The sequence below is a fragment of the Miniopterus schreibersii genome, assembly GCF_964146895.1.
Source record: "Miniopterus schreibersii genome assembly, chromosome: 10".
NCBI lineage: Eukaryota > Metazoa > Chordata > Mammalia > Chiroptera > Miniopteridae > Miniopterus > Miniopterus schreibersii.
In genome coordinates, this window is record NC_138110.1 from 59,943,546 (window position 1) to 59,966,823 (window position 23,278).

At 37.5% G+C, this 23,278-nt stretch overlaps 1 protein-coding gene across 11 annotated transcripts in view; it reads left to right on the forward strand.

Annotated features, from left to right (window-relative positions):
- Nucleotides 1-23,278, forward strand: part of NCOA6 (nuclear receptor coactivator 6) — a 96,740-nt gene that overhangs the window by 37,886 nt on the left and 35,576 nt on the right. For 8 of the 11 annotated variants that reach the window (XM_081148904.1, XM_081148908.1, XM_081148901.1 and 5 more), the window contains 5 exons: nt 3,734-4,015; nt 7,201-7,356; nt 13,764-13,886; nt 21,251-21,379; nt 22,061-22,927. In XM_081148904.1, the coding sequence (XP_081005030.1) occupies nt 3,781-4,015; nt 7,201-7,356; nt 13,764-13,886; nt 21,251-21,379; nt 22,061-22,927 (1,510 nt within the window). In that variant the 5' untranslated portion in view covers nt 3,734-3,780. The remainder of the gene's footprint in view (nt 1-3,733; nt 4,016-7,200; nt 7,357-13,763; nt 13,887-21,250; nt 21,380-22,060; nt 22,928-23,278) is intronic. The other 3 variants (XM_081148902.1, XM_081148911.1, XM_081148903.1) reach the window with 2 other exon arrangements.

The window sequence follows — 23,278 nt, forward strand, 5'->3', positions numbered from 1 at the left end:
TTTTTAATGATCTTTGCCTGAATTAATTTCATTCGTATATCTATTTTATTCTACCTTGGAAATGTAGAATAAATAATATGCTTTTTAAATCTCTCCTGAATATTACATTTTTTTTTAGATTCTTAATAAAAAATCAAAAGAGCCCCAATAAGAAGTGAAATCCATAGGTAATCTAGAAATTTATTTGTGGATGAGCAAGGTAACTGGTGGTTAATCTCAGCAAACCCAGAGAAATAGCACATACTGTCTTGCGGTAGGTGACCGTAAGTGAGCAAATGAGTCTGTTGAAATAGTTAGCTATAATCTGCTCTCTCTCCAGGAGTCAGTTGCTGAACTGCATTTCATACTCAAAGATTAGTCATTTTTATATGAATTCTTTATTAATAGATTTTAACTGGAATTTTCTCAATGACGTTATCTAAAAGAAGTTTCTTTAAGAAGTTTTTTTGGAAGGAAGGCCAGCAATTTTTTTCATAGACTGCCTTTCAGTTTCTTGTTTTTTGTGTAGTGCCCATAGTACTGTTAAACTGGTAATTCTTGAATTTAAATTAGCTGACTTGTGTGTCTGCCAGTAGAGGGTTTTCAAAATCTTGATATACAGCCTTCATGGTATGACCAATGACCTCTTTAGAAAACTGTCAAAGTCCAGGGTTTTAGTTGGTTTTCTTCTTTTCAATTAAAGATTCTTTTGGAAAACGTTTCTTAAACTTTAAATTCTCTTCTTACAGTTGTTCCAGCTTTGGAACAGCTGCTAAATAGCTACAGTTTTTCATGAAATTTAAGCAATCACTCTTTTTCCTGCTGAGCAGCAGCTTTTAAGCCCTAAAAATATTTTAAAGCTTTGTTTATTTACCTTTAAAGTTCTTTAAACTCTGTAAAATGCAGATGGCAGTTGACTAAGGGCAGTGGTATTTCTAAAGGATTTTCTGAATGCTGTTATTTTTTACCCACCTAAATCACACTGTTCCGTAGTAACAGTTACAGTACCAGACTATAAGGTGCTCTGGTCAAATTTAAAAATTATTTTCCCTATGTTTACTCATAACCTAGGACTTTTCCCCTCTAAAGATTGTGTGGATTGGTTCTTGGAAAGCCTTCACTCTTAGAGTTTCGTGACTATTTCAGAACACAAAAGTTAATACATGTCCCGTTTATTTAAGGAATACAGCCATATTACAGCATGTTTAGCTCGTGTTTCCCTAATGAACTCACAGCATATTTGGAAAATAAGATTTACCAGCAAACTGCCAACCTAGCACAATTACTGTTGATTTTCAGTCCTTTTTTCTTATCCATCTTTTTTTTAAAAAAAGAAAGAAAACATAGTTGTAATTATAGTCTATATAGGAAATTTTTTAAAATTAGATTTGTGTGAGGTTCTTGGGTTTCCATGGCATTCTTGCTTAACACAAATGTGGAAAATTAATGTTCATTCATTCACGTTTGGGTTAAGAATGTGATCTTCAGTCCCAAAGCTAATAGAAGAAATGGCCACATGGTATGTTCTTTGATAAGTGTACCTATCAGTAGGCAACATAACTGAAAATAGCAGAAAATGTCACTTCTCTAAATCTAAAAGTTAAAAAGTAATTTAGTTCTGTCCTAAACACAGTTCTTTGCCTCTATAAACATGTTAACCATTTATTTTCCTTTCATAAAAATATTTTTAAGCGTTTTTTGTTTGTTTATTTTGTTTTTGAATCATTATTTTCAGCCATACCACAATTAGTAGTCCTTAAAAAGGACTCTGTTGTGTCAGGGCACATGCTGGGGTTGCAGGCTTGATCCCCAGTCGGGGGCGTGCAGGAGGCAGCCAATCAATGATTCTCGCAATCATTGATGTTTCTATCTCTCTCTCTCCCTCTCCTTTCCTCTCTCTGTAATCAATAAAGATATATTTTTTATTTATCACACCTTCGAAGAACCTACATACATTAATCCAAACTAATCTGAGAAAGGAAGGAACCGAGCCCCCGAAGACTGGTTTCAAGCCAGTACCATAACCACTATGTCTTTCCCTATAATGAGATATTAGTAAAACTTACATAACTTTGTCAAGGTTAAATTATAGGTGAAACCCCTATATATCTCTATGGCATACCCCTTTCAACTAGGTTTTCAAGATGCAATATCCCCTATTATAGAAGAACTACTAAACTTTCACGATCATACTTTAATGATCGTTTTTCTAATCAGCTCTCTTGTCCTTTATATCATTTCACTAATATTAACAACTAACCTAACCCACACCAGCACCATAGACGCACAAGAAGTAGAAACAATTTGAACAATTCTGCCAGCTATTATTATAATTGCCCTCCCCTCATTACAAATTCTTTACATAATAGATGAGATTAATAATCCTTCCCTGACCGTCAAAACCATAGGTCACCAATGGTATTGAAGCTATGAATACACAGACTATGAAGATCTTAATTTTGACTCCTACATAATCCCAACATCAGACCTGAAGCCTGGAGAACTACGCTTACTAGAAGTAGATAACCAAGTGGTTCTCCCTATGGAAATAACTGTTCGAATACTAATTTCATCTGAAGATGTACTCCACTCATGGGCTGTACCTTCCCTAGGATTAAAAACAGATGCCATCCCTGGTCTCCTGAATCAAACAACTCTACTATCAACCCGACCTGGCTTATATTACGGACAGTGCTCTGAAATCTGTGGTTCAAATCACAGCTTTATGCCAATTGATTTTTTAAATATATCTTTATTGATTACAGAGAGAGGAAAGGAGAGGGAGAGAGAGAGATAGAAACATCAATGATTGAGAGAGTCATTGATTGGCTGCCTCCTGCACGCCCCGGACTGGGGATCGAACCCCGATCACCTGGATCCTAGGTCAACGCTCAAGTGCGGAGCCATGCCCGGCTGGGCAAGATATATTTTTTTAAAAAGGGGGGGGGCTCTGTTTTTTAAAACGGTCCACATAAAAAATAATAATAAAATAAAATAAATGGTCCACATAAAAGACTAGGATTTTAGGTAGTCCTCCAGGTGCTTTTAGTTGGATCAAATTGTGCTTTGCAGGTTAGAGAAAGAGGAGGGCTTTAGAAACCTTGGCTTCTCTAAAGCTTTTGTCAGGACAGGAGTAAGGCAAGCCTTGGGGAGCTCCTTGCACTGTGTGGTTAACCAAAGGCTTATATAAAATAATCCTCAGAAAATACTTGTTTTATTTTCTTGTGGTCTCTTGTTCCCTCCTCCCCATACTCTAGACTTCAAAAAGGTAGCACATAACATAATAGACATAAATATAACATAATAAAAATAATTTTATTTAAAATTGGTGTATTTTTATTTCTAATATCTTTAAGAACTAAGTATTATAGAATATCATAATTAAAGTAGTTTATTTTGCCCAGCCATTGTTGCTCAGTGGTTGGGTATTAACCCATGAACCTGGAGGTCACAGTTCGATTCCTGGTCAGGTGGCATACCCTGGTTTCGGGCTCAATCCCCAGTAGGGGGCATGCAGGAGGGAGCCGATCGATCATTCTCTCTCATCATTGATGTTTCTGTCTTTCCCTCTCTTTTCCTCTCTCTGAAATAAATAAAAACATTTTAAAAAATAGTTTATCCTGTCATTTCTAGTTTTTATAGGACTTCCTTTTTACTTGACAATTAAATTACAGTTTTCACAGAACTATGGATTCTACATTGTTGATTGTATGATTGTGCATAGCAGTGCTTTTTCTGTCTTCTCTTTTCAAAGGTTTTCTTATTGTCCACTTGGCACATGCTTCTGGAATAATATTCACCATGGTTTTGGATGACCTTCCAAACTTAGAAGACATCTATACTTCCTTGTGTTCATCAACAGTGGAAGACTCAGAGATGGATTTTGACTCTGGACTAGAAGATGATGACACTAAAAGTGATAGTATTTTGGAGGATTCCACGATCTTTGTGGCCTTCAAAGGAAATATAGATGATAAAGACTTCAAATGGAAATTGGACACAATATTGGAGAACGTGCCCAATTTGTTACACATGGGTAATTTGCTTTAATTATTTTTTCCTTCTAATTGTTTGCCCTTCTTTGGTGTTTTTGAGTTTTACAAAGTAAAATTTTGCTGTACTGGTTTGAAAGACTGGTTTTAATAGTAAAGTTGGAATTTTAGGGCTTTTTGTTTTTTGTAGAAATGCTATTGTGTTTCTTTTATGTTCATGAAGGAACTGAACTTAACATTAGCAATACTTAAATAACCTGCTCTAGTGGATAGAAGTCATTCTCAAGACCCAAATATGTTTATTGTTTCTAACTCTATGGTCTTCAGTTTCCTTATGTGTAAAATGAAGATGTTAGACTGGATCCTTAAGGCTCCGTAAAGCTTACAAAAATCTTTTACTCCATGGTTCTATTTCAAGTATACTTGAAATTTGTTCTCTTAAATTTTAGATCAGAGGTTACTGACCAACAGCCTGCTGGATCCAGCCATCAGCTACATGTTATGGCCCACTTTACTTGTTTTATTTTGTTTTAATGTTTGAATTTCATTGCCAGTGCTTTGAAATTTTAAATGCTTTACATAAAAATCCATATTTTGGATTTGTCTGTAAAAATAGGAAGATCTGATAACTTTGTGTTCTCCCTCTGTCCCTGATGGTGCTGAATAGCAGCTGCCACTGAAGGCAGGCCCTCACCTCACCTCACCACAGTTTCCATCTGATCTTTCCACACATTTAGATTACCTGTCTTGGTCTTGTGGCCATTTGTGTTTTTGAACCTTAGTTTAGATGTTCTCCATCTTTTCTGGTTAGCACAGTTATTTAATTCCTTCAGACGTAGTGCAAAGCCTAGGTTTTATCCCTTCTATCACAAATCTTGATTCGATCAAGTGCTCATTAGCTTTTTTTAGGCTTGTGGGGGTTTTTCTTTTGAGATTTTATGTCAGGAGGGAAGCTGCTGTTTTTTCCTAGTACTTTTTTACTGTGTTATGTAAGACTTCTTTATAGTTATGGATTATTTAGTATAGTATTAGAGAATTTTATGTGTTAAAGTTGCAGTTATCACCATCATTGTCATCATAATCACAGTCATAATCTATCATAAGGGCCCAGCCGGGCCTGAAATTGTTCATTGTTCTTAATTACCCACATTTTCCCCCCCATGTTTTTAAATTGCTGAGTCAATTTATTTATGGCTTATAAATAAATTACCAAACCCTGATTTATGCTGTCATCAGATTATATTCTTGGTGCAGAAAAGTATTTTAAGTCATATCTTCTCAAATATGATAGAAGCTTAAAAAATTTTTAGTGAAATATAACTACAGGATAGACAAGGATTTTTCTGCAACCATGTCACAAGTAGATAATACCATAAACATATTTGATGTTTGTCTAGACCACATACAAGATTTCAGTACTCTTCAGATTAGGAAGAAGCCCTGTAGCATCTGTACTCTGTGGAAACAGGATCCCAAGCTTCCTGCCTTTTGCTGTTTGGAGGCATAAGTGTCATGGAAAGGAAATTGACCTGAGAATCAGAGCTGGATTTTAATGCCATCTCTGATGCTGCTAGGTAGCCACAGGATCCTGGGCCAATCACTTAGCCTTTCTGGGCTTCAGTTTCCTTGCCTATAAAATAGATTTGGACTAAATATTGCCTAATTCTAAATTTTTGTGGTTGTATTATGTCACTGCTCTTAGCAGTGAGAACAAGTGAACTTCATGTCTAGGTAAGTTAACTTTCAATGTATAATAGTTTTAGAGTTGGCAGAGGCTTTAGGCAATATGTAGGCACTTTTCCCTATCCGTGGATATTTCTTATTTTGAGAACAGATATGCCCACAAAACCATTTTCTTAATATTAGAATGTATAACTGAATAGAGGATACAAAAGATTTAACTTAGCTGTTTTAGCAAAAGGGAAAATTATTTTGTCTGGCATTGTTGAAAAAAAAGGTTTTTAATCTGCTGGACCTGAAATTTGCTTTCCATCTGTAAAATATAATTACAAACAATATTATTCCTCAATTCGTTAATTTTTATATCTTCTTTTAAAAACATGTCCTGAAGTTTGCATTGACTTTTCAGACTTGCTGAAATGTAATGTTTTCATATCCTAACCAAAGCATGGTTGTCAAATTATGTGGTTTTTCCCCTCAGTTTGATGTGCTTCAGTGAAAATTCTACTGTTGTTTACAGTAGGAAAAGATTTGAAAATCAAAGACATAAAGAATCAAGACTTAAGCTCTCCTTAAACTAAAGCATTTATATGACATTGGAAGATATGTTTGCTCTCTGTCTTTATAATTATCTTCCACAGAGATGCTCAGTGAATATTTAAATATGAGTATTAAAATTTCAAAATTTTTTGCCCTGGCCAGTGTGGCTGAGTGATTAGAGCATCGGCCTATGCACCCAGAGGGTCTCAGGTTCTATTCCCAGGCAAGGGCAAGTACCTTGGCTGCAGGCTCCATCCCCGGCCCTGGTTGAGGCAGGTGCAGGAGGCAACCACTCAATGTGTCTCAAGTCAATGTCGTCCCCCCCCTCCCCCCGCTTCTCTCTCCGCCTCCCTCCCTTCCACTCTCTAAAAATCAATGGAAAAAATATCCTTGGGTAAGAATTAACCAAAAAATTTATATTTTTTGAGGTAAAATTGCTTAACCTTTTATAAGCAAATCTGTTAGTGTCTTTTATAGTGCTGTTTCTTTAAATAAGTTGCAGATTCCTTAGTATTCTACAGTTGGCATATCTGCCAATTGAATTTTTATAGAATTTCACTTAAAATTTTGAAACTTAAATGTTCTCTGCTTCTCCAGAAGTAGATATTATTCTGTTAATTTAAACTTAACCTCTCTCTTCTCTCTAATATCTTACTCCATTTTACTGCTTTCTATTTATTCAGTGTCTGTGGTGTAGCAGGTCCTGCACTAGGTTTTTGGCATGTATTATCTTATTTAGCATTCACAATCTCATAAAGTAGTTTTTTCATGGTTTTAGAGAAGAGAAAGGTAATTTTCAGAAGGATTAAATAACTTGCTCATGGGCACCCAGATGCTAAGTGATAAAGCTGGGATTAGATTTGAAGTCTAACACCAAAGCCTAAGGTTCTGAGCTACTCCAAGCTGATGGTCTGCCTTGGTCTTTTACTTTTTTGTTGTTGTTTCTTTGTTTCATGTCTTCTGGTGGCTAAAAGATTACTAATATTATTCTCTTTCTTTCCCAACCAAGAATCCAGCAAGCTAAAGGTACAGAAGGTGGAGCCCTGGAACAGTGTGCGTGTGACATTCAACATCCCCCGGGAAGCAGCGGAGCGGCTACGGATCCTGGCTCAGAGCAACAACCAGCAGCTTCGGGATCTGGGGATTCTCTCCGTTCAGATTGAAGGTGCCCACCTGGACCCAAATCATAACAACAGCAGAGTGTAGCATGATTTCCTGTGCTGCTTTGTCTGTTTCTCTCCTCTTCAGTTTTAGAATGCCAAGTTAACTTATGTAACCTGTGCTTCACATTGTAGCACCTTAGGGTAAAGGGATTGAGTCTCTGGTTGGGTCCTGGTGCTTCAGCGTCTATAGACTCAGACTCCATTCCCATGGCTCATTTTGGCTGTCAGCCTATCTTACTTTCATTTTACTGGCATTCTGACCAGGAACTGATTTGTCTTCTGAAAAATATCAAATTTCAGTTGCTTCCTTCTACCAACTAAGCCTTAGCTTTTATTTCTTTACTCATCTAACAGAGATTGGGAGGCCCTAAACAATTTTTGTAGCAGTATTCATTTTGCAATATTTTGCCAGAGTGATCTTTTCAAAATGAAAATACACTACATAAATACACACAGCTTACCTCCCTGCTATAGCTTACTGCTGTTCACAGAGTAAAGACCAGACTCTTTATTATGACCTCAGGTTTTGCATGGTCTGACCTCTGCCTTTTTCATCTAGCCTTATCTTGTACAACTCTCCTTTTTGCTGTGTTCCACCCTTTCCAGCTTTCTTTTGGTTCTTTGAATATGCATTTCTTCCTCCTGCCACAGGTCCTTTGCATTGATGGCTTCTCTTTATGGACTATTGTTCCCTATCTTTTTATTTTAAACACCTACTCAGCCTTCAAGTATCAGCTTACATCTTCTTGAGGATGTATTTTCTGAACTACTTCACTCAGAGTTTTTTGTTACGTGTACTCACAAAAGTCTGGATTTTCCCCCCCTCAGATCATTTATCTCACACTTTCATTAGAACAATTATTTGGTGGTTGTTTTTTTCTCCCATAGACTGCACGCTCAAGTAGGGGAGGGAGCATGTCTAGTTTTCCTCACCATTGTATCTCTGTTTGCCTGTACATGTTTTAGGTTCTTTAGTAAACATATACTGAATGAAAGCAAGGGAAGCACATATGTAATAGCACCACCTTCTTTCAGCACTCAGAATACAGGGCTAAATATAATGTGGTCCTTGCTTTTATGAAATCAAAAGGAGCTCATGACCCTGGTGAGGCAGACAAACCTGTGAGAGGTAAGTACCAAGTGTGGGGGAGCACAAAGGAGGTTCTAGGGTGCCCCGTGAATCAAAACCCTCTCCTTCCCTCTATATTGATGCATGCAGGTGGCAACCAACGATTCCAGCCTTCCCTTCCACTGGTGGGCCAGGTCCTCCTGACCCTGTGCTTGCTTAGAACCTAAATGTTCCACAAAACCTCAGCAGCTGAGGTCAACATTTTGTAAATAGAAGTGAGACATATCTTATGCAGTAGTATTGTAGGTTGCTGTACCCCAGAAGGGGCAATACCAACAAAGATTATTTAGAGAGGGTTATAAGTACATTGAAAAATGAGGTTCGCACTGGCTGGTGTGGCTCAGTTGGTTGAGCATTGTTCCATGCACCAAAAGGTCACCAGTTCGATTCCCAGTCAGGGCACATGCCTAGGTTGCAGGCTCGATCCCCAGTAGAGAATGTGCAGGAGGCAGCCAATCGATGTTTCTCTCTCACATTGATGTTTCTCCCTTCCTCTCTCTCTAAAAATCAATAAAAACATATTTTTCTTAAAAAAGAAAAATGAGATTCAACATCATTTGATAAATGAGGGAATATTGGCTTAAACAATAATCAGTTTATTTTCAAAAATGTTGGGTTGTCTAAAAGGATTCAGAGAAGTAAAATCAATTCACAGCAATCAATAGGATACAATGAACTTTTAGGAAGAGTGGAAGTCGAACAAGTACTGGATATAGTAACACTATATTGACTGTTTACAAGCACATAAGCATGTACAGTTTAGAAAAAACACATAAGTGGTTTCTTGAAAACCCCAAATGTTTTATGGTCTCTGTTACCTTTTTACCTGATTTAAAAGGGTTTTTCGGGTAGTGTTTTCTACTGGAGAAAGGAACACCAGTTTCTTTTTTTTTTAAAAATATGTTTTTATTGACTTTTTAGAGAGAGAGGAAGGAAGGGTGAGATACAGAAACATCAATAAGAGAGAACATCAGTCGGCTGCCTCCTGCATGTCCCCTACTGGGGATTGAGCCCACAACCCAGGCATGTGCCCTGACCGGAAATGGAACTGGAGACCTCTTGGTGCAAGGGTCCATGCTCAACCACTGAGCAACACCAGCCTGGCCAGCTGCTTCTTTTAATCAGACCTACTTTCTACAAGTTCTTAAAAGGGTAAGATGCTGGCTCCCCTTTATTGTTATAGCCATAAATTAAAATGTAAGTACCAGTAGGGAAGTAAAATAGATTATAAATTTCTAGAAGTTATGAAATTCATATATTACAGAAAGGAGTTCTTTAATTTTTAGGTAATGTGTGTCCCAGGGGATCTCCTTTCTCCACATTCCCTGGGAACACAGACAGGAGTGAAAGTGGTGGCAACAGCTGTTACTTTTGTGAAGCTGGTAGTAAGTTGATGCCTTCGTAAATTATAAGGGAGGTGTTGCCACTGTCATGGTTTCTGCTGCAAGGGTGGAGGGACAGGTTGTTCCCCGAACAGTTTGTTCTTCAGAAGAACACTCCCTGTACCTTCCCTTTTTTGAGTTTTGGCCAGGGAGTTGGACAGACATATTTTTTGAGGGCATTTTGTGACTCTTCTGTAAATTCATGGTAATTTAAAGTAGGGGTCTACAAACTTTTTCTGTAAAGGGCCACAGAATAAATTTTTTGGTTTTGTCACAACCACCATTGTAGCACAAAAACAGCCATAGGCACTGTGTAAATGAATACTTACTCATTTACTCATTTACTTGCTTTCTTGTCTGCATCCCCCATCGCCACTGTGTTCCAATAACACTTTATGTAAATAAATAGGCAACAGGCTAGATTTGGCCCACAGGCTATAGTTGACCCCTGACTGGCAAGTTTGGGAGCCAGTAGTGTTCTCCACATGTTGTTTGTTGTTGTTCTTTGTTTGTTTTTACAACACTTAGCTTATATGCAGTTGGCAGTTAGGGGAATAATAGTATAATGTAGAAATCATGTTTATTCATCTGTGACTGTTCCTGGGCAGGGGAGCTAGAATAGTGGGAATAGAAGGATAATTATCTATAAGGGGAAAAAAGCCTTTAGCTCAGCTGCTGCATAGGTGGAAGTCCTTTCAGCTTTATTTTAAGAAAATTAAGAATGAGAACTTACACTCAAGTACCTTCCTCAGAAGTGCACCCCCTGGCATTGCCTGGCTCTTGGCTTGTGACAAGTTTCATTTCCTCCTGTGCCTGCCTTAATGGCAGCCCCACTGGCTCAGAGCACCACTGCATCTGTATTATCTTAGCGCCTTTCACCAGGCATTTCCACTCTAGTGTTTTGGGGTTTGTTTCTCCACCAATTTTTGTTTTTATTAGAGCTCTGGTTACAGAGCCGCATGATTTTTGAGTTTGCCCCAATAATGTTTTTCCCCTAAAACCTGTTATTTTCATTGTGAGATTTTACAGAATGTGAGGTTTTCCAGGAGTGCATTTATCATATAGAAAAATGCCTATAATTCTTTGGAAGGTTATGATACAATGACTGTTCATCATATATTCAGTAAATAGCTAATGAGTACCTACCATGTACCAGGCACTGTTCTGTGTATAAAGGATATAACTCATGTGGACTTAACAATTTATCACTTTTGAGAGTAAAATAACTATCCTGAGAGTAAAATAACTATCCTGAGACAACAGATATAAACTAGGGCAGACTTATGGTTACCCTTGTATGGCGATGGGGGATGCAGACAAGAAAGCAAGTAAATGAGTAAGTATTTACATGGGATGTGCTCTAAAGAAATAACAAGATGTTCTGATAAGGGTGACCTAACCTTGCATAAGATGGTTAGAGGAGGCCTTTCTGGGCATGTGACACTTAAGATGACATGAAAATTGAGGCAATGACTTATGTGAAAATAGTGCGGAGAGTATTCTAGGCAGAGGGAACAGCATGCATGGAGACCTTGAGGTGAGAAGCAGGTTTGTATGCCCAAGAAACTAAATAATAATAATAATAATAATAATAATAATAATAATAATAATGCCATGAAGGCTGAATCCTTTTTATTGAAGGAGAAAATAGTGTGAGTTGTTGGGGTTAGAGACATAGGCAAGGGCCACATCTGGGCTGTCCAATACAGGAGCCACAAGCCATATATGGATGTTGAGCTCTGGAAATGTGCTCTGAGTGTAAAATATATACTGGATTTTGAAGACTTAGCTCTCCCCAAAAAAAGAATGTAAAAATATCTCATTAATAATTTTTGTATTAATTACATGTTAAAATAATAATACATGGGATGTTTTGGGTTAATAAGTATATTACAGTTAATTTCATCAATTTATTTTTACCTTTTATTGCAGCTTCTAGAAAATTTTAAATTACATGTGTGGCTTGTATTATATTTCTTTTGAGCAGCACTGGGCTACATAATTTGAGGCGTTGTAGACTCTTAAGAAGTTTGGCTTGCATTTCTAAAGCAGTGGAAAGCAATGGAGTAGTTTTAATCAGAGAAGTGATATGATTTGATGTCCATTTTAAGAACAGTACTCTTTCTGCTTAGGATGTCCTAGCAAGTTTGGTATATTAATAGTTCTTTCCCTTTAGTGGAAACCCTCAAGATCTGTATTTCTCTCTTTTACTCCTAACTCCCATGGGCAACATAGAGCATCTTGTGGCCCCTGGTGATTGGTCTCTTATTGGTAGGACGTTTGTTCCCTGTGACTAAACTACATGCCTGATTAACAGAAAGCTGATATACATCAGCGACAAGACAGAGGAAACTGTTGTGCTCTCATTAGCTTCCCTCTCTTATCATCTGGCTCTGTAAGGAAGGACTTCTGTGAATGCAAACATTCAACTCCTCAGTCACAGGCCAGCTATACTTGTATTTGTCCACAAGGTGGTGCTGTTCTCCAGAGTAACAATAGTGAAAATTTTGGATTAAAGGCACAAAGCATCCCAAAGCTTACTTCAAAAACTATTTATTTATTTATTTATTTACTTACTTACTTACTTATTATTGATTTTAGAGAAAGAGGAAGGGAAAGGAAGAGAAACATCCATCTGCTAGCTCCTCCACACCCCTTACTGGGTATTGAGCCCACAAGCTGGTCACGTGCCCTAACTGGGACTCAAACCAGTCACATTTTGGTGCATGGGACAGCACTCAGTCAGCTGAGCCACAGCAGCCAGGGCTCAAAGACCTTTTTATCATTAGAGCAAGTAAGATTTAAGTTGCCTCTAAGTTTAGGGTGCACTCAATTGGAACACTTCTAGTGGCTTTACCTACCAGGCTATTGTGAGGTTCAAATGAGACAAAATTTTGTAAGCATTAACAGTCCTATACAAATGTTGGTCTAATCATCAGATGTCTCAGAGGTAGATTAGTAACAATCTATTTACTCTTTTTTTTTCCAATTTAAGTTGACATACCATATTATATTTGTTTCTTGTATGCAACATAGTGATTAGATATTTATATCACTTACGAAGTGATCACTCCAATAAGTCTAGTACCCATCTGACACCATACATAGTTATTACAATATTATTGACTATATTTCTATGCTGTATAACTGGCAACTTGTACTTCTTAACCTTATCCTTCACAAACTTTTTCACCCATCCCCCCATCTCCCTCCATCTGGCAACTACCTATTTGTTCTCCATATTGATGATTTTGTTTCTGTTTTGTTATTTTATTTTGTTTTTTTAGACTCCACATATAAGTGAAATCATGATATTTGTCTTTCTCTGTCTGACTTATTTCACTTAATACCCTCTAGATCCATTCATGTTGTCACATATGGCACAATTTCATTCTTTGTTATGGCTAAGTTACATGCCATTGTATATATGTACCACATCTTTATCCATTTGTCTATCTATGGGCACTTAACAACCTATTTACTCTTCATTGCATCAATTTCTCTGCTAGATATCTGTTTATATTGCAGTTAGTGAAAGGGAAATGGTATTTTGCTCACAAATATTACAGTGTCCCCATACTCTTTTTTCCCTTCACATTCTCTTTCTCTCTCTCTCTTTCTCTTTCTCTTGATGAGCTGGTTGAAAATAAATATTCAGAGTTCCAAGCACTTTGCTGATACTATGTATCATCAATACCCATCTCTGTATTGCTCATCTCTGTATTGTGAGAATTGTTCTCCTCATGCTTCATGTAAGTAAACCTGTTCAGATGAGGTTGAAGAAAGACCCATATAGTTTTGAACCCACAGAAAACTACAACTCTTGTATACCTTTTTAAAAACAAAATTTGCATTTATTCTGATGATTTCTTTTTCATAACCTGACTGTCATTTTCAGGGGAAGGTGCTATCAACCTGGCTTTGGCTCAGAACCGAAGCCAAGATGTAAGAATGAATGGACCCATGGGAGCTGGAAATTCAGTTAGGATGGAGGCAGGATTTCCCATGGCAAGTGGTCCAGGTGAGATCTCCCACTCAATTGTATGACATTTTACTAGTCTCCTTTTTTGGCTTTATTTGCTAATGTATGATTATTTGGGTCCTGCAAGATAGGCAGGAGTTCCTGGCACATCTCTGTTTACTAGTTCAGGAAATCAAGATATGAAGTCACTCTTAGGAGGTTATCTAGATTCACAGAAAGTAAAGCATATAATCTTTACAATCTTTAGGGTTCATGCTTAAAGGTAGATGAGCACTGAGCAATGCAGCAAACATTTATTAAGTTCTTGTTGTATAATAGGACCTATGCTAAGTGTTGGAAATAGAAATGAGTAAAATATATCTTACCCTCAGGATGTTTATAGCATAATGGAGAATGTAGCTTTTCGACTCCCGCTTTCTCTAAGGCTGAGTATCTTGAGCTGAGTTCTTGCAGGCTTATGTGGAATCTGTAGAAGAATGTGTGTTTTTAGATATTTAGAACTTGAGAGTTATAAATTATTTGCTACCTTTTCTAGTAATCCTGAAATTTCTTCTTTGGAAATTGAATTCAACATTTTGCGAATCACAGAATATTAGAATTGAGTTGGTTCTCTCATTTAAAGCTGAGGAAGCTGTGGAGCTCACAGAAAGGAAGCAATTTGCCTAGGCTCAAGTAGCAGTAGGCTAACTATCTCTGATCTAGCTCCCAGTTTAGTGCCCTTTTCACTACACTAGTGGCTTTCATACTTTTTCTACTGCAGGACCTTTTATTCAAATAAACCAGAAAATCACAGCTTCTGTGGTTGAAGCAGATTAAGCACCTGAAACTATACCCAGTCATTCACCTTCCAACCTACCATAGCAGCTCTTGAAGACATGCAGGAGAATGGAGAAGCTCACCTTTTAATGCCATTGTTCTGAATGGTAGCTGAAAACTTGGACATATAGAATTGGAAGTAGGTTTTTATCCTGATACTGCCATTTAATGGTTACCTCAAGCTAGTCATTGCATCTCCCCAAACAATAGTTTTTCACCTATAAAATGAGATAATAGAGCCTGTAATCTATTGAGCTCATGCTTGAAGGTGGAGGAGCCATGTAGCAAACATTTGCTGAGTGCCTATTATATGTTAGGACCTGTGCTGTTGGGCTGTTGTGGAGAACCATATAGTAGATGGAAAATACCCAGCCTGGTGCCTATATTAGGGAGTCAGTAGATTTAGTTCTCCATAGAACTCTGAGCATTTGGTGTCAAGGAGCTTGATGAGAGGTTATAGGTGGCGCTGTTGCCACTAGTGAAGAACTAGGGTCAGAAGAGTGGGGAGAGCCTAGCAAGTTGCATGTAGTTAGTAAAAGAATGAATAGACACAGGATAAGATTCAGTCTGGGTTCTAGTCTCGATTTCTGGCCAAATGACTTAATATTTACTGGCCTTAGTTTTCTGTAAACATATTTATGTCCTAAAAACAATGCTATATAGATCCCTTCCAGCCTTAAAACATTAGGATCCCTTTAAACCAATATCAGCACACAAATTGCAAGCTCTCCTAGTATCTGGCAAATAGTTCTCTTAATATCTGTTTAGTATCTGGCAAATAGCAGGCATACTTACTAAGCATCTGTGGGAGGTGAGTCTAACTTATAGCGATACATGTAGTTTATTGTCAACATAAGAAACTTAGAAGCTTTAGGTTGAAATCAGGTTAGATTTAGTGAAGGCCACAGATTATGATAATATATAATATGAAGTTTCAGGAATAATGAGTAATGATCTGTAGTCACAGTAACATTTTAACCCCTAATCTTTCTTTACTGCCAAGCATACTTCAGGAATGTTTTTCTCTATTGTCTATGGGGACATGGATGCAAACAAATTTAATATTAGTTTAAACTAAGCAGAGAAATTTTTCTAGGGAAAGAGACCTTAGTACCCTATAAAACAATAATAAGTGACTTTAGGATTGTGCATCTAGAATGTCTTAGGTTGTAAATTTTTCTTAGCACTACTTTCTTTCTTAGCATTGGCAACAGAAAGTTGATTGATAAGCAAGTCTTTTGTAATTCAAACCATAACCATAGCCTCTTTGTTTTTCCTTGGCTTTAGAGAATCTCAAGATTAGTGAGGATTCCATAGTAGCCATTTAGTCACGGTTTCTTAACCTTGTCACTATTGATGCTTTGGGCTGATAATTCTTTGCTGTGGGGAGCTGTTGTGTGCATTGTGGGATGTTTAGCGGCATCCTTGGCCTCAACCCACCTGATGCTAGAACAGCATGACCCCTTCTTCCCAGTAGTGCCAATGAAAACTGTCTCCAGACATTGCTAAATGTTTCCTGGGGGACAAAATGTTGTTACCCGCAAAGTTGTGAACCATGGATCTAGTCCAAATGCCCACATAGTACTGGAATGTATTTTATAGTATCGCTACTGAGCATGTAGTGAGCATGTATTTGAACATTTCTGAGTGTAGGAGGCTGAATGTTGACGAAGAAAACCTGCTTATCTCCTAAGAACTTTCTTACTGTCTAATTTCCATCTTTGAAAAATGGAATGGGGTTCCTAAGAAACAAAACAGGTTAACATTTACCTAACTACCCTCCTCAACTACAAAACACCTAAAAATGCTAGATAAAAATATAGCATTTAATGCACAGTTGAGCTTATCCCCAGGGCAAGAAAGAAGTCAAAGAAGAAAATTTAGATAGCAGTAAACAAATGAAAAGATTCTGCAGAGGCCAAGGGATAAAACATGAATCTTGCCTTGGGTCTACATAAAGAAGGAAGTTAGAATTCAGAATTCCTCATGAAGCCAGAATTTTCAATGAAAGATTGTTTTGAAAATTTTTACCCTCTGGCACAGGAAGACAAATGCAAAACTTGTCTCTCTTGGGCTGGGCTCCTAGTTGGGGGGTAGGGAAAAGGTGGTTGTGGAATTGTTTTCTCTATCCTCATGCATGTTGGACGTTAATATACAGCGTGGGACAAAACTAGGTTTATAGTTGTGAGTATGTGAAACACAGAGTTTATTCTTGTATTATTATTTATTATTGTATTATTTTCCATACAAACAACTGTAAACCTATTTTTGCCCCACCCTGTATTAAAATGACCCAGGAACAGCCAAGCTAAGTCATCAAGTGGTTCTAGACCGGTAATAATTGTTGAAGCTCTGGAGAGGCACATTCTCAACCCAAGCCATTGCAGATTCTCATAGTTAAAGCCTATTATAAATGCGATTATACTCCAAACTTATAACATTTAGGAATAGACTCCCTCCCTCTTAACTAATGGGATTATTAGGATGTTTAAAATTATGAAAACCCTACGAAGAGGACAAGACACTATCAAAATAGACTTGGGGGGGAATAGAACTTATAGACATTTTTAAATTATTGAAGTAAATAACTTATTCAGCAAATTAGACACAGCTGAGTTGGAAGGTGAACTTGAAATTACCCAGGATGCAGCAGAGAAAAAAATAAAAGAGATGGAAAATGAAAAATGTCAAGAGACATGAAGGATAAAATGAGAAGGCTTGACATAAGTCTGAAGAGTTCCGGAAGAAGATAAAGAAATTGAGGAGGGACAGTAGTCAAATAGAGAATGGCTGAAATTTTTCCAGAATTGGTGAAAGAAATGAGTCCTCACATTCAGAAGCCTAATGACCCTGAGCACTACAAATAAAAATAAATCCACATCTGGACACAAAATTGTAAAGCTATAGAACATGAAAAGCAAAGAGAATGTTAAAAGCAACTCAAAAGAAAAGACCAATTATTTACAAAGGAAAGACTATCAGACCCACAGCTAATTTCTCAACAGCCACATTGGAAGCCAGAAAACATTGAAATAATGTTTCAAAGTGATTAGAAAATTATGGACAGCCTAGAATTTTAAACCTAGCTATACTATCAACAGTAGTATGAAATAAAGGTCTTTTCAAAGAGACTAAGAGAATTTACCATTAACAGACCCTTGCTAATTGAACTGCTCAAGATGTACTTCAGGAAGAGGAAAATTGAACCTAAGATGGAAGAAATAAGAGCTAAGAAGGAATGGTGAGCTAAATAATTGGTAAACCTGGGGTGAACGTTTCTAAATAAGCATTGACTTATTTAGTGTAATGATGACCATATATTGCCTTTAGACTTTAAGTCAAGTATGTCTGTTGACATTTTAAAATAATCACTAAAATAGTAGAAATAGAGCATATAACTTCTAAACTATTAGTGGAAGGATAAGAAGGAAGGACATGATGAAAAAAAAAATCCAATAAAATTCAGGAAAAATAGAATGGCACAGAAAAAGAAGGGCAAAAAGCAGTGGATCATAAAAATGATAAACCAAAATATATCAGGAATTAACAATAAAGGCAAATGGTTTCTGAACTCTAATAAAAAGAAAGTAATCAGAATCAATAATAAAATCAGATTTAGCTATGTGCTTTTACAGGAAACCCACAAATTAAAAAGACTCAGTTCATAGCTTAAAAGGATAGGAAAAAAGTTAATCCAAATGATATTAATCAAGAAAAGGGGGAATAACTTTTATCAGATAAAACGGAATTTAAGATAAAAAGTTTTATGGAGGATAATTAGGGCCACTCTATGATGTAAAAGGAACAGTTCACCAGAAAGATAATTAAACTTTTATGTTCTTTTTTTTTTTTTATTAAATATGTTTCTGTTGATTTTTAAAGAGGAAGGGAGAGGGATAGAGAGATAGAAACATCAATGAGAAAGAAACTCAACGATTGGCTTCCTCCTGCCCGGCGCCTACTGGGGACTGAGCCCACAACCCCAGGCATGTGCCCTGACCGGGAATCAAACTGTGACCTCCTGGTTCATGGGATGACTATCAACCACTGAGCCACCCTGGCCAGGCAAACTTTTGGTTTTGTGTGTGTGTGTTTTAAATTTGTTTTTATTGATTTCAGAGAGAAGAAGGGAGAGGAGGAGAGAGAGAAACATTAATGACGAGAAAGTCATTGATCAGCTGCCCCCTGCACATCCCCGACTGAGGATTGAGCCCACAGCCTAGCATGTGCCCTGACCGGGAATTGAACCAAGATCTCCTGTTTCATAGGTCGATGCTCAACCACTGAGCTATGCTGGTCGGGCAAACGTTTATGCTCTTAATAACCTATCCTCAAAATATGTGAGGCAAAAATGAGTTACATGGAGATAGCAGATCTTAGGAGAAATTTTAACACACCACTCTTAGTAATTGATGTATTGAGCTTATAAAAAATAAGTAAGGATAAAAAAAATTTGAATAACATAATTCAAATAGTTTGATATAATGGACATACGGTTGACCTTGAACAACACAGGGGTTAGGGGTACCAACCACAAGTAAGCTAGAGAAAAAATGTTATTAAGAAAATCATAAGGAAAAGAAAATGCATTTGCAGTACTTACGTATTTATTGAAAAAAATCCACATGTAAGTGTACCTGCACAGTTCAAAGCCATGTTGTTCAAGGGTCAACTGTAAATAGAAATCAAGGATTCTTAGTCTTTTCAAACACAGATGGAATTATTCCAAAAGCAAGTTTTGATAAATGCCAAATATTTATCATGTTCTCTAACCTGTAGTGCAATTAAGTCAGTGGCAAAAAAAAAAACAAACACAAAAAAACACACACCAAAAACTAACTAAAATATTCCATATTTTTAGAAATCAAAATACATTCTAAATACCCAATGATTTTTTAAAAATCAGTCATGATGGACATTAAAAAATATTTGGAGTAATGAGAATAGCACATATCAAAATTTGTAAGATGTAGCCAGTACAGCACCGGGAAGAAAATGAAGCCTTCAGATGCTTAATATTAGAGCAGAACATCAACTGAAAATTAACAAGCTAAGTGTATGACTTAAGAATTAAGAAAATGAACAACAGAGGAATAATTTAGGAGGAAGGAAATAATACAGATAAGAGCAGAAATAAGTAAAGTATGAATTCAAAAAAAATAGTAGAACAGAGCAGCAAAACCAAAAGATGTTTCTTTGAAAAGACAACTAAAATGATGAACCTGCTAAGACAAGAAAAAGAGAGGCACAGGAAATGCAAAGACTGAAAAAAAGTGTACATCTAAAAGGATGTATTTTATAGTATGTGAATTGTGTCTCAATCTTTAAAAAGAATGGAAAAAAGAGTTTCCCATGAATAACTGTACTGTAGTAAATTTTTAAGCATTGCCCTAGCTTGTTTGGCTCAGTGGTTAGAGCGTTGGCCTGCGGATTGAAGGATCCTAGGTTCGATTCTGGCCAAGGGTATGTACCTCAGTTGCAGGCTCAATTCCTGGCCACCGGTCAGTGGAGACATGTGCAGGAGGCAACCAATCGATGTGCCTCTTTCATATCGATGTTTCTCTCTCTCTCTCTCTCTTCCTTCCACTCTCTCTGAAAAGCAATGGAAAAAATATCCTCTGGTGAGGATTAAAAAAAAAAAAGAATTTAAAGCACTGGCAAGTTAACAATTTTCTTGAAAATATAATTTAACCAAAACTGACTTAATAAGATATAGAAAACTTGAAAAATCTACAACTACTTAAGAAATTGAAATAATTAAAAATTTGGCTCCCTGTGAACCCATTAGTATAACCCATGGGCCCTGTCGATTTTACAGGTGAGTTTTACTAAATATTTAAAGAACAGATAGACGTATTTTTCCAGAGCATAGAAAAAGAGGAAAGATGCTTTCTAACTTATTTTGAAGCTATTTTCATCTTGATGCCAAAATTAAAGGAGGACAGAAAGAGAAGATAACTATAGGCTGTTATCACTTACAAACATAAATGCTCAATCCTAAAAAGTCTAATAAGAGTATCAGAAATTAGAAACATATGGAGCAAGAGGAGTTCTCAAACATCTAGTTGGAGTATAAATTGGTACAACCACTTTTGAGAGCAGTTTACTGGCATCTAGTGAAATTGAAGATGCTTATATTTTAAAACCTAGCAATTCTCATTATATAGTATAAAGACACTGTCACATGTCCACAAGAATACATGACATTACAAAATTCTAAGAATGAAAAGTTAGGGTGGGGTAGAGGGTGGGGAGCTAGTACTTATCAACAGGAGAATGGATGTATGGGTTCCATGAAATAGAGCACTATTATGGCAGTCAAGATGGATAAAGCTCAAAAAATAATATTAAGTGAAAATGGAAACTGAAGAATACATATAGTATGGTGCCACTTATATGAAGATTAAAAGCATACAAAAAATGCAGTGCAGTTTACCTACATATGTAGAAAACATGTAAAACATGCACGGAACTGTTAACCCCAATTATAAGATAGGAGGAATATTCTTGAAATATTTCATTAAAAAACAAAAAACATTGTGCCAATTCCAATACTCTATTCTAGAGATTTTTTTTCCCCCCTCTAGGATTAATAAGAATGACCAACCCAGCCAATGTTATGATACACCAGGGTGGAAACATGTCATCTTCCATGATGGCACCAGGCCCCAATTCAGAATTGCAGCCCAGGACTCCTCGCCCTGCTTCACAGTCAGGTAATGACTCCAGTCATTTAGGATCAAAGGGACTGGAACTCCCTGCACAGATCATTACAAAATTCAGCTGTCTCTGATGCAGTTCCCAACTGCCCAACTTAAATGCCACCTTCTTTACAAATCTGCCCTAATTTCTTCAAGCTAAAAGTCATCATTTCCTTCTTATAATTTCTCATTATTCTCTTACAAGTTTTACCCCAACATTTCTAAAAAATGCGTTCCTTGGCCTATTTAGTCCTGCAGGGTACTCCATGACAGAGAATTCTAAACATTGAAGTAAATTTGATCAATGCACCCTCCTCCTGGAGATACAAAATTAGCATATTGGAGGAGCTGAAAGTCTTACAGTGAAGTTGTTAGGTCCAATGTTTCCCAAACCTGATTGACTGTGTTTTGTTTTGTTTTCTTATAACGCTATTGAACACAGTTTCCAGAATATGCTTTGAAAATACCACTCCACGTTTTATGTTTGGCTCTTACGTCACTTTTGAATCATAAGCTCTTTTAGACAAGATCTGCCTATCACCTTGGTATGTTGCTTTTCATATAGAAGATGTCACAAACATTTCATTGAATAGTACCAGCAGATTTTACTCTATATTTGCAGAATTGTCAAGACGACTGCTCTAGGATCTAGGTTTCAGTTAGTTAATTTTTGCTTTGTTGACTGTCTTTAAACAGATGCAATGGATCCACTCCTCTCTGGGCTCCATATACAGCAGCAGAGTCATCCCTCAGGATCTTTAGCGCCCCCGCACCACCCAATGCAGCCTGTCTCTGTGAACAGACAAATGAACCCAGCTAATTTTCCCCAGCTGCCGCAGCAGCAGCAGCATCAACAACAGCAGCAGCAACAACAGCAGCAACAACAACAGTTGCAGGCAAGACCTCCACAGCAACATCAGCAGCAACAGCCACAGGGAATTCGACCCCAGTTTACTGCCCCAACTCAGGTGCCTGTTCCTCCAGGCTGGAACCAGCTGCCTTCTGGAGCCCTTCAGCCTCCTCCAGCCCAGGGTTCTCTGGGCACAATGACTGCAAACCAAGGGTGGAAGAAGGCTCCCTTGCCTGGCCCAATGCAACAGCAACTTCAGGCAAGACCATCCTTAGCCACGGTACAGACACCTTCCCACCCTCCCCCTCCATACCCCTTTGGCAGCCAGCAAGCCTCACAAGCCCATACAAACTTTCCTCAGATGAGCAATCCAGGCCAGTTCACAGCTCCTCAGATGAAGAGCATGCAGGGAGGGCCCTCCAGGGTTCCAACACCCCTGCAGCAGCCCCACCTCACCAACAAGTCTCCTGCCTCCTCACCCTCCTCCTTCCAGCAGGGATCCCCTGCATCCTCCCCAACTGTTAACCAAACTCAGCAGCAGATGGGACCAAGGCCACCTCAAAATAACCCACTTCCCCAGGGATTTCAACAGCCTGTCAGCTCTCCGGGTCGGAATCCTATGGTTCAACAGGGAAACGTGCCACCTAACTTCATGGTGATGCAGCAGCAGCCACCAAACCAGGGGCCACAGAGTTTACATCCAGGCATAGGAGGTGAGGAACACCGAAGCTATTTGTGTTGGTAAATTTATTGGAGATAGGAGATAATGGAGGGAGTGAAATAAGGATGTAATTATTTGGTTTTGTGGCTATAGTGGTGACATTTGATATAAATTAGTTAATTTGATTCATTATGCAGTATCTTACTGGTTAAGTTTAAGCTAGCTCTCTGGATAAAAATGCAGGTAAAATTCAATGTAGAGATGCTCATTTTATTTTCAAATTATTTTTGCTTGATCTTGTAAATTAAAATGTCCAAAAGAAACATGCATTTTATTAACAACTTATACTGCTCAGCTATAGAAAAAAATTAAGATTATGCAATAGAGCAAAAATGAAAAGATA